The 12,611-nt window shown below is 39.6% G+C and overlaps 1 protein-coding gene across 1 annotated transcript in view; it reads right to left on the reverse strand.

Moving 5' to 3' along the window:
* LOC100865342 (homeobox protein abdominal-A homolog) overlaps nt 1-12,611 on the reverse strand; it is a 41,890-nt gene that overhangs the window by 25,371 nt on the left and 3,908 nt on the right. Inside the window, exon 2 of the mRNA XM_003691181.4 lies at nt 10,851-10,883. Coding sequence (XP_003691229.2) covers nt 10,851-10,883 — 33 coding nt within the window. The remainder of the gene's footprint in view (nt 1-10,850; nt 10,884-12,611) is intronic.

The following is a 12,611-nucleotide window of genomic DNA, read 5'->3' on the forward strand; positions in this document are numbered from 1 at the left end:
GTTCTTTTTTTCACGTGTGCGTTTACATATACATATGCGGTGCATCGAGATCTCCCACTAGCCGACATCGCACGCGAGAAATACACACAGAGGTGAAGAACATAGTATACGTGTGCACAACGTGTACACGAGAGAAACACATAGAGATACGAGAATGTGCACAACGACTACCGACCGAGTTGTTCACATATATATATATATATATATATATAAATATAAAGAGAAGAGCGTAATATCCTCCAGCGGAGCCGCGGGACGGTACAAAAGCTGGAAATGGAGCCTTTAGTTTTTATCGAGGGATAAAAGTCGTGATAAGCTGTATCAGGGGTGTACCGTGAAAGAGCACAGCGACGTACTCACGCGATATCTAGACCGGATCGGTGCCGGTATGTGCAAGTGTACGTTTCTTCCCCTCTTTCCGCACGAGGGAGGGGGAATATACCGTGAGTTTCGAAATTTCGGAGGTTATTGTACGAGATATTCCGCCGTTCCACTCTCTGCAATCAAGGCATCACGAGACTTTTGCGAGCGAATCGTGAAAAACGTAACCTATCTGGCTCGAGAGTGTTCGTCGTCGAATCGAACGAAATTTCTTCGACCGCGATTCATCGAACTGTCACCAGCATTCCGTGATCAGTTTTATTGCTGACAGATCTTTAATTCGCGATATTTTTTTTTTATTTCTCTGAACTTCAACTCATCGCGGAATTATATTCGAAACAAAAATTATAACGACAATTTCCAATTCGTTGTAAGAACAGTTATTTCTGAACACGAGATCGCAACGACATCTAGCGACAATTACTCCTACCTATATCTCTCTTCCATCGCACGTATACACATTCACGCGAAAGATACTACTTACAAATAGCACGGTATTCGTCGAACGTCAGCACAGTGTCCCATCGATCATTCCAATAATTAGAACGACGTCGACTAAATTCCGAACGGCGTAAATCAAACCGATCGTTATGCGAGCGTAAACATCGTTAATTCTGATCGATAGTAAATCTACCTGGCGTCGAAGGTGGAGCGTTCCAGAGCAGTCACGGTATTGGCCATCCGAAGGCATAGATTATACAGGCGATTCCCCAGGGGAGAGGAAGGAGGCACCTTCCGAGCCCTCGTGTCTTTCTTCCCTTTCCCTCTCCCTTCCCCCTCTCCGCGGCGAGCAGAGAGCCACGGCCTTTGCCTCCTCTCGTCCAGACTTCCCTCTATCGCCCACTCGCCTAAAGGTCTATATCGCGCACCGTCAAACCTACCCGAATTGCTCGTCGTCGTGTTATGCAAACGGGCACATTTGTTACGATAGTACCCGCTAGGGGGTCGTTCTCCAGCCGGCATGGCGTGGTGTATAACCATGGGTGTAACACAGCTATCCAACCGCGTTCTGACGTTCTCTCTCTCTCTCTCTCTCTCTCTCTCTCTTGGATACGTATTATAGTTGAACGTTTAAATCGCATTCTAGCCCGTGAACACGTTTTCTCGCCTGGACAACGTCGTTCCGCGTGTCAGCGCAATGTTCGCGTAACTATCAGAGCGTTCCTTTCTTCTAAAAGAGAAGAACGCCATCTACTTTTAACGGCAATTAGCCTCGCTTCTGTTCGTTTCTATCAAACGAGAACTTCTTTTTACAATCTTTTGAATTTTTTTTCTTTTCTTTTTTTTTTTTTTAGAGAGAAAAAATTACGATGCATTACGAGGGAAAAATGTAAAGAGAGATCGGAGATTTAATTAAATATCATTCGAATTAATCGACGGGATCGGGTTCAAAGGATCATCGATATGCACTATAGAGAAGGAATTCCACGAGCTATTTAACGATCTTCGCACATCCTTATTCGTCACATATTTCACCGGATCGTTCTATTCTTCTCGTAAAATTTTATCGACCGTGAAAATACATACACACACACACACACTCTTTCTCTCTCTCTGTGTTATATCTACCAAGTGACATTCTCCAAGTTTTAACGACCGTCACGCACCTCCATATCTGTCCGACAAGGGACTTAGCTTTTTCGATTTGATTCCTCGAACTTCGTACTTTTCGATAACATCGAATGGACGTGAAAAAAAATTCGTGCATAAATTTTATCATCAAGTGGAGAGATGATTTTTCTCTTTTGAAACGAGAGTGACGACTACCGCGTAGAGAAGTGATCACGTTTTTTTTTCTTTTTTTTTGCAAAGAGAATATTTCGATTCGAAGATCGGGGATAAAAACAAACGAGGCCCTCGTTTTCCACTCGTCTACGATCGAACGAAATGTGAAACGTCCCCATCTCCATTTTGAGTCAAGAAACTTCGCTTCCGGTTACGTTCGACTATTCGAGAGAAGGAGAAACGCCCGAGACGTTTCAAGTTTCGGTCGGGGGATGCAATTTTTCTCTTAAACACCGGCGCTAAAGTTGAAAGTTTCGGGTATAGAGATGAAGACAAGTTCGATGCAAAACTCTGCCTCGCAAGAACAGGGCAGATATCCAACGAAAACTCTTGAACGAGATGTTTGTTATAGGAAAAGTTTTAGCTAATCGCGAAAATAAGACTGAATTCACTCGAAAATGCGAGAATTTCTTTCTCTACGATTCTATATTCTCGATGGGGACTTTCCTTAAATTGGCAACTAGATGACTCGTGAAATCTATCTATTCGACAATTATTCCGAACGAAGTATAATTAATTTTTTCGAAAAAAGAAAAAAATAATTTTTTAAAAGAAAGAAAGAAAAAAATTGAAACGATTCCGAAACAATTCGATCTCCCCGCAATGCAAAACACTGAAAATTATTTTTCCGGTAATTCGAATTAAGCGATCCCCGTGAATTTCCAGACGGCGTTGGTATGCAAGACGTAGCGAGGATCCAACCTCTAAACCTAAGTTTTCATTAGAACGGTCGGTAACCTACCGCTATCTCAATCCCCCTTCGCCCCGGATATAATCGTATTTTAACAAAATCCTGTTAGTAACCGAGAGAGCCGGCCGAATGGCCGCGGCGAACGCACTATTTTACTCTAACTGCCTCCCATTCTACAATGCCTCAGCCTTTTGTAATTTTGCGAGCGCGAAACGCTCTCCACTTGGATATTTACCTGACTCCAGTCGGAGGAGCTACGCCGGGAACCGAGCCGAATCTCACGGAATAATTCAACTTGAAAACATTCTTGCCAGCCCGAAATTGCGAAACCTGTACAACCAACAACGCCACGACTCGAGAGAGAACTAGGCGAGAGAAACAACATGGCGGGCGAAATATCACGTTTCGACTCGACTCGTTCCCGTGTCTTCGTCTCGCGGTCTTTTACCCCCACCCAACGGTGCAACTTCAACGACTTCGAACGAAGAGAGAGAGAGAGAGAGAGAGAGAGAGAGAGAAAGGAAAGAAGAAGAAGAAAAAGAAGAAGGGAAAGAAGTATACCTCGGTAGAAAAACGAGCGAGCTCGCAAGCTATCGAGAAACAGATAGTGCCGCCAGTGTAATTACGATAAATTGTTCCCCCCGCGATAATTATCGGTATCCGTGGAATGGGATACGCCGCGAGTCCGTGTTTCTCCGGACTTGTGCTCACCTACGGTTCGATTTTTTCGACCCTCCCCTCCCTCCTCCCCGCGCCTCGCTTGCGCAAATGGCAAGCGCTGAATATACGATCGAACACGACACACGCCGACTCTCTCCTTCGGCTCTCCCTCGGCTCATCCGTTTCGCTAAACGAGTTTATAAATTAGAACACGCGCTCGTGCGCGGCTTCTTGCGTGTTCTCTTATTCATCCGTGCAAGACGAACGTTGCAATATTATTTGCATTTTCACGTAGAAGTTTAGTTAACTTTGTAACTCTGTATCGTATCATCCTCGTAACGAAGGGGATTCTTTCGAAAGCAGGCCCGAGATATTTTAAATGGTATAATTATCTTATGATACTTATCTTCGAATATTTTATCTCGAATAAAACTTTTTTTTATATACGTTATTTCCATTTACACATTCGTTCTTCTCTACGAATTGTTAATAGACAAGATTAAGAATATTATAAATGTATCGCGTGACTCGATCAAGATTCATCGATGAATTCCTCTCGTCGTAAAGAAATTTTATCTCAACGGTCGGTAAAAATTTGTCGCTCCATTCGACGAAAGCAAATAAACGTAAAGAGAGAGAGAGAGAGAGAGAGCGAAAAAAAAAAAGGTTTTGCAGGCTCGAACAAGTGATTGATTCTTATAACAGATACGAAGCCTTTACTTTCACTCGGGAGCGAGAAACGACGTGATTTACGAACGGCACTGACTTTTTGACTCGTTTCTCCGTAGATAGAGTAAACTTTATTGCTTCTTAAGGGACAGGAAAAAGCGCGCACGCGACTTTCGACAAAGGGTGCAGTGAAAGTTTACGTCGGGTTAGGAAAGAAAAAACGAAGTGGATTCTCCGGATGGAGATGAAACCGTAAAAAAAAGGGCTGAAGAAAAGCAACGACCTTGAGAAATTTTCACCACTCCTTGTGGTGAAATCTCTCGCACGCTTTTCTTAAAACATCATCGAAATATATATTTTTTTCGCGCACGATATTTTTGAAATTCTTTTTTATCCCTGTACGAATTGTATCAAAATATTTTTTACATTAATTTCCTTTTAATCATTCATGATAAAATGCATTGCATCTGTTAACGAAATAAATTAAATTAGATTATGTATACAAGTATTATTATTGTGTCTGAATATATCTCGAGGTAAATTTATGCTCCCTTATATCGATACCCACAGCAGGATTCTAATTCGATCGCAATAACACCATGATTACGGATATTTTCGTAAATTCGTAACTGCATGTAACGTGACACGCGACATAATCGTTTGCATATTATCGTGGTACATGGCGTGACCGATACCCAAAGCAGAATTTCAACAGGGGGAGAAAGAAGATGAAGAGCTGACTTCGAAATAAAGCAAAAAAAACTTGTATAGAAACAGATTATGCATCATCAACGAATGATCTTTCCATTGTCTCGGGAATACAGAGAAGGAAATAACGAAACTCTTCATCAACTCCTTCATCGTGAGAAGGAAATTACATAAAAAAAAAAAAAAAAAAGGAAAAATTATCGTTAATAAAAATTAATTGAATTAATAAAAGATAAGTTAAAAGATTAAAATTAGAAATGTATGATAAAAAAAAAAAAAAGAAAGAAAGATATAAGTATCCTTTTATCGTGGTTTTTACCTTGAGCAATCGAAAATAACCGTGAAGGCTGCTCTCCCCGTCCGAAGGCGAAGAAAAGAGAGACAGGATATTTTCAGAAGGAGTGTGAATCTACGGTGACATTTAGAATCGGTGGATTTGACTGGTATGATGGGTTCGGCACGCGACAAAACGGGTACACGCTGCCGTCGTATGACCATAAAATAAACGTTTGGGGTGGCGCAGGCGGAGGCCAAACCTGGCAGCGCATAAACACTTATATAACAGCAATTAAACTGCTTTTAAGGCCCATAAAACTGCAGTTTCAATAATCTCAGTGACAACACGATTCTGACCTGGTCTGCGAGTCTTCTCCCGGCCGCCGGAAGCCACGGCTCTTCCCACCGGAGTCCTTCGACGAAGTCACCCTTCCATAATCAACCCCTAAACTTCTCTCTCTCGGCCTTTACCCTCGGCACAGGCTGCTTCTTGGCTGCGATTTTTGCAAAATTTCTACAATCTTAAACAACTTATTATCGGGAACAATATTTCGAACAAGTTTCTTCCATTAGCTTTTAGAAGATACATCAAGCGAGATATATTAATTAAGTTAACTTAGGTTAAGATATGTTTTTTTAATTAATTCCTGACCCACCGTAAACTTTCTGAATTCTCTCTCTCGTCTAAAGCTATACGATTAAAATTGAAATTAAGTAACGGTTGTATCTTTCTCTATCCATGTATCTCGTCGCTTCATCTAATACAAATTTTAATTGCCTGTAACCTTTTTTCTTTTCACGTGATATTTCACGAATATATTAACATTCTGTATAAATAGAAAAAGAATCATTCGAGAAGGCAAACGCGTTTTTTCAACGTGATTGAAATTAATGAAAATACGCTTACTTTATGAATATATAATAATCATGATAATTTTCAAGTATCAAGCATCACACTTTTTTCCTGAGAGAAAATAATTTTTTTTCAGATATTTTCCTGCCACTCGACGGTGCACAGGGCGTTGTAGACAGGGCAGGGAGGATAGGCGTAGAATAGAGGAGAGACAGAGGCGCGAGGAGGAGAGAGGATGGAAACGAGCAGAAGCCCAGGTAGGGGAGGCAGGAACGATGAAACGGGATAATACGGACGCTGCAGGACGCGGCAGCCATCATCGAATGCTAATGAGGGGTTGGCGGCTTTTGGGGCGGAAGATTCAGTCCATGCAGTGGCGCACTGTTGCCGGAGAAACGGTCTGATTATAAATTATACATTATCTCGTGCTAGACCCCGTGTACACAACCAACTAGACGAGAAGCCTGACATCAAAATGTACACGAATTCGGGGATAGATTAAAGAGGGGGGTCGGTTTGATCGGAATTGCTTAAATACCCCGATAATCGCTGATTTATCATTTTCGTGGATGGACAGTTTTTATTCGATAATAGGTACTACTATGTAAATGTTATATTGTTGCAAAAGAAACGACCAAGTTTTTAATATACAAAAGGATTATTAAGTTTCATTAAAAATAATATTAATCAACGCAATATATCTTATCTATCAAACAGGTAAAATTATGAAAATTAAAATTGTTTTTTATAACAATAGCAATTTATTACATTCTATTATTCTGATACGTACATCAGATAATCAGTAAAAATTTTATGAATGGATGTATATATATATATATATTTATATACGTACATATATATATTTATATACGTCATTCTCGCTTTAGTCATGACATATATCTATGTATACGATCTAACCTAACCTAATCTAACTTTTTAAGCGGTTATATCCTGTAAATATACGATATATATATATATATATTGCAATCGCTTAACGAAATTAATCGATTGTGAAATTGGCTATTTCGTGTACAATAATAATATTATTAAAATATTTTCGCGTTCTGTGAGGAAGCAAAAAAAAAAGAAAAGATCAGCTTGTAATTTAGAAAGATTTCACTGTTTCTCTTCTCAGTTACGGGAGTAAACGTTTCTCGGAACGACACAGCAACAGTGAGGATTAATCAAAGGAAAGAAACACGGAACGGCTGTACCGAGTACACTGAGTAAGCTAACAAGAATGTTTGCTGGCGCAATGTTACCCAGCAGATCGAACTGTTTATAAATTATATATTATCTCGCGATACGCCGAGAGCGTACACAAAACCCGACTGGACGTTCACTGGCCACTGAACCTTATCGCAAAAGGCGTTAAACATTCGACGCCGCCGACAAAGAAAGAAATGGAGAAATGACACAGATTGAATTATGCAATTATTGCGCGATAGATTCCAACGATTGCGCTCTACTTTTTTTTTCATCCCTTCTGATGTTTTCACGCACGGTTAATGGACGAATTGTTACGGAGTTACATAGCGTAGTATAACGTGTCGGATCACGTAAATTATTTAAATTGAACTTGTTAAATAAATGATAATCTAACAAGATATATATAATTGGTTGTTTTGTCCCGCAAACACTACGATGGGATTGTTTTTCTTAATATTCTTCTTTCTTCGTTACATTTATGAAGGAGTAATAATTTTTTTAAACATAACCTCAATCTATCACTTTCGAACTTTGGCACATGCACGAAAGAATAATTGAACATCCGGAATGTTATATATTTAATACCGATAAATATGACGATTTAAAATAAATTATTTCATATTAATATTATACATTTGTCACAGAATTAAGATTTAATACAAACGTTAAAATAGAAAACCCGTGTAGCGTGCGTAATTTATGTGTTCCGTTGCCTGAAAATTTGGTCGCAGTCCAAGATGGTGGACCGAAAAGAAAACACACACGTATAGAAAAACGATATCGCGAAATACCACCGAGTCATCAGCAGGCCGCCGATCCCTGACCTCAAAATGCAGTATGTACGTTCACATACCACCGGGTGAAAGATTAGATACTCGTATTTTCGAGTTAATTTTGTATATTATAAAATGGATGTGCCCGCTTCTTTCCTAATTTTACGAGGTTAAACGCATGCGTACATATAATTTGTCGCAATGCGCATGCTCTCTTTCCCCGAGAAAGATGGAAGATCGTGTTTTTTCGCAGTATCGTTTATCCCTCTCTCCCTCCCTCTCTCTCTCTCTCTCTCTCTCAAGTCTGCAATACAAATTCAATGATATTTCGAGCTAAGATATTCGATGCTGGAAAAATGCATATTTGCCCGTATAATTTCTACTTCAAATAGAATTCTAAAGTTGAAATCACGTGGCATTTTATCGGTGCAAAGTTCGAAGCCACCCAGTCGCCAATCCCAATTCTATGCTCGAAAGCGTAGTACATTCACGTACTAGCGATAGATTATGTCCATAGACACGGCGACGGATATTGCAGCGAGTGGAAGAAAAAGAATGACGTCGCTTGAGTTGAATTCAAAGTGCTATTTTTATATTACTTTATAACGAAAGCGATCGAGCACAATAGAATTTCAAATTATTTTTTTTTTTTTTTTTTTTGGATATTAAAATTTCGGAAATACTAGTATCGCGCCAAAATCAAAGATTCTTTAATAAATATCTGAAACGTATTCCTAGATTTTAATCGATCTTCCTTTAAACACTAAAATTCTACGAAATCGTTTTTATTTCGTATATAGTTTTCAATAAAAAAAATTATATCATCATTCGATACATTCTGACACATTTTACGTTCCGTAAAATACTTGTAACACGAAGTATTCCGTGACTTCGAGAAAAGATTAAAAAATCGAAGTCGCTAAGAATAGTAAGAGAGAGAGAGAGAGAGAGAAAAAAGGAATACGAAAACACGATGTGACAAGTTTTACCAACAATTTATCTTCGTCATTGCGCAGCCCATAAAAACGGCTCAAGGAACGTTAATAAAAATGTCTCGACTAATTTTACAACGTAACCGCCGAGAGATAGCCAGAGACTGAAAAGATGGCGCCCTCGCAATTGTCGATGCAAAAGAGATAGGGGAGGAAGAAATACGCCACGGATGGACGATGCATAATGCATCGCGTGTTCCCGGGCTAACGTTGATTCGCGTACATAACTTCAATTACAATTAGTCAAGCATCCTGGAGGTCTCTATGCAACATTCCCACAGGTATTTCGGCTGACGCACCCCAACTTCCAAATGCATTAACGTCACGTCTCCCTCTCGCTCGACTCCTCTCCTCGACGTCTATCGAGGATGGTGCCAGAGAAGCTTGCGTATCTCTCCAACAACAGAAACCTAAAACCTCTAAAGTCTACACGAGCGTGTTTATAAAATACGAGAAGATTCGTCTCTGTGACATCGATGCTACGAAGAGACAAAGACTCGAAAGTTGTAACCCGCTATTTATTAAGTGTCCCTGGCGCGCGTATATCGATTTAAAATCGTATCGTAATTCAATTCCGATCATAATTTTTCAGAACGGAACGGTATTAGCCCTCGATATTCAAAGAGCAAGTTCATTCCCACGTCGTGCAATCGGGCGACACGTGAAAGAAAGCCAATTGTGTCTCATTTGCACGAATAAATTCGGTTGTGATTTACCGACCGAGTAACTGTTCCCATCGTGTACCCGGCGGCTTCCTGCACGGTATTCCTATTTGAAATTATGATCCACCCAATGTAAACAAACCATCATCGCGATAATTTCAATGGATGAAGTTTTAATTTCGCTTAATCGCTATTTACTGCGTCATTGTGCGGCCCGTAATAGGCTATATAAAACATAGTCACGGGTATAATTTGCGGCCAACATTATCATGGTGACGACAGGTGTAGTTGGCCGTATACATGTCCTTCTTGCATGCGCAACTAACATAAATGAATAGGATACGCGAGTCTCGGTAGCACGTGCTACCAGGATTCGAGTAAACGACCTTTAAGCTGTGTCCTTGACTTTTCTTGACATAGTTTTAAGCGCCACACGGGTCGGCTTACACGTTCTCCAAACGACACTCTTTCTTTCTTTCTTTTTTTTTTTTTTTTTTTTACGCCGCAATGAATCCGTAAAGAGGCTCATCTTATAAAAGCGACAACTGCAGGAATCATCTCTGGGGCGGATCAAACCGCGCAAGATATTGTTAGAGGAATAAATTGTGAATAAAGTGTTTTACGACACTTTTTCTTGTCGATTAAATCTTTTTAAATTTTTAATAATTTATTTATACTTGTTAACGAGAAGAGTGAAAGTCGTTCGATTATAATCTAATAATCTATTTTGAACGAGCGAAATAGCGTATTTGATCGTAAAATTTGGTTGAAAACGCTTAATAGGGGGAAAAAATGATAACCGCCTCGTACGATGATTGTGCTTCGTGAATGAAACTGGCTCTTACATTTGAAAATATGGCTGCCATATGTGGCAGCGGAGCAGCACGCTTGGCCAGCACAAATTACGTCCTCTACGTATTTCGAACTTCATTTCACCTTCTTCAGTCGCTTCTTAAATTAACGATCTTCTTGCGACGAGATTCCAGGCAAACTTTCGAAACTTTCGTAAAGCGAACACATTCCTTGTGTTACGATAACGAAAATAAGTAATAAAATTTCGAATAGTTTCGGAAATATCAAAGTGGAAATAAAAATCTCGTCTTCAATATCGACTCTCCGGGTAAACAAAATTTCCAGCAAATATTTCTCAGCGAAATGGCTACGCTAATGTAACAATGATATGGTACTCACCGCACACGACTCTGTCGAACGGGCTCATCCAATCTGAAAACAAAAATAGAACGGTCGTAATTAGTGTGAACGTCAATCGATCCGATACGAAGATTATCGGCCGTGAAAAGCATGTACATTTCAGATAAACCACACTGACAGAGGCACTCATCAACACAGCCGAGATGCTCGCCGAGAAGGAGGAGAAAGAGACAAAGAAGGATGGATAATCGGAGGACGTATATAAACGAAACATATTCGAACGGATACGCAATTAGAAAGTAGTAGGAATTCGCGACTGTTCCACACGCAAAGCTCTCGCTGCAACTTCACACCGCTAGAAACGTTCGAACCGAACCTAACCTAATTCTATTCCCAGTCCGTCTATAGTCCGACGATTAAATTCGAAATGTCACTGAATTAACTCAAACGTTGATCTCTGCGTATCCTTCGTGTCAATGATCTCGATATATGATCCGATCAAAGCGACAAAACCTCTTCGAAACTTTAGTCTGAAGTACGCAGCAGTCGGCATATGCAATATGTATACGTATCTTGCGACCACATCTCTAATTAACCACTCAGTCATCCGATCGCGAACGCTATTCATTCTCTCGAGTTGGGATTTATCCCAATAAATCACTCGGCTGCATTACATTTGAACGACTACCGCGAGAGACGACGTTCCCTTTCTTCTCGGCTCGTAAAGTTATTCTTACGCACTCGTAAACCAGATAAGAACTTTATTGAATCACGAATAGACACTTCTTGCGAACGTTGCCCGATAAGGCTGCGCCATAGATGAAGAAGGAACCCCCTTCTTCTCCTTTTTTCTGTTTCTCGTGCTTGCGAAAGAGACAAATATTACTAAAAGAGAATCTAATTAAAAAAAAAAAAATGACATCATTATAAATTATATTGAGACATTATATCGAGAAGAATTAAACGTTGTCTATTATGATCTCTATCTGCCGATTTGATGCTGTGTGCCTCGATCATTTCACACGAATACCATTGAAAGAACACGCTTTGACAGGAAAAAATGGCTTCCATTAGTGGAATTCATTCTATTCGTTTCCAATACTATTTAGCCGCAGGCAAAAATTTCTTTTTTCGAAAAGTTATATGATAAACGTTCGTAAAAGATGCCGGAAAACGTTGGTTGAATCATACCAATTGATAGAATATGATTTATAGTAGACGTTAGAATATTGGAATATGCATTATTCATGAATGTAACAAATAACCTCTCTATTATTTTTTTTTTTATCAATGTACGATATATTTTCAATATATTATTAGAATAAAACGTTATTAGAGATTGAAAAAGTAAAACGAGTTTCAACGAGTATAATTTTGTCAAAACACAATCGGCGCCATATCTAATTGATTCGCGTATTGTGGCGCGCTCTGCCGCATTTCATTGACAATTTAATTTAAAATCCAAACGCTAGGAGTCGTTAATTCGAAGATCGCGGGAATGCCAAGTTTGGCGCGGGATAAGCAACGTAATAATATTTTAATTATTCATCAGAATGAAGTTATTGTGAATAGTTAAACAAATATCGATTATTATCGTGTTGATCGTTATTATTGTTCGTTGAAATTGATGCAAGGTTAGTCGTGAAGTGACCAACTCGAACGACATCGCCCGATCTTTCTTCGAAAATGTTCGACTTCTATAACCTGAAGTTATATACACAAAGCCAAGAGTGCACTGCGAAAGCCAATTATTTCGAATTGGTTTATTTTCGTTTAGCGTTGGAAACGAAACCTTGAACG

Source organism: Apis florea, unplaced genomic scaffold, assembly GCF_048593485.1.
Source record: "Apis florea isolate Af1SG1 unplaced genomic scaffold, ASM4859348v1 contig_37_pilon, whole genome shotgun sequence".
In the NCBI taxonomy this organism is placed as follows: Eukaryota; Metazoa; Arthropoda; class Insecta; order Hymenoptera; family Apidae; genus Apis; species Apis florea.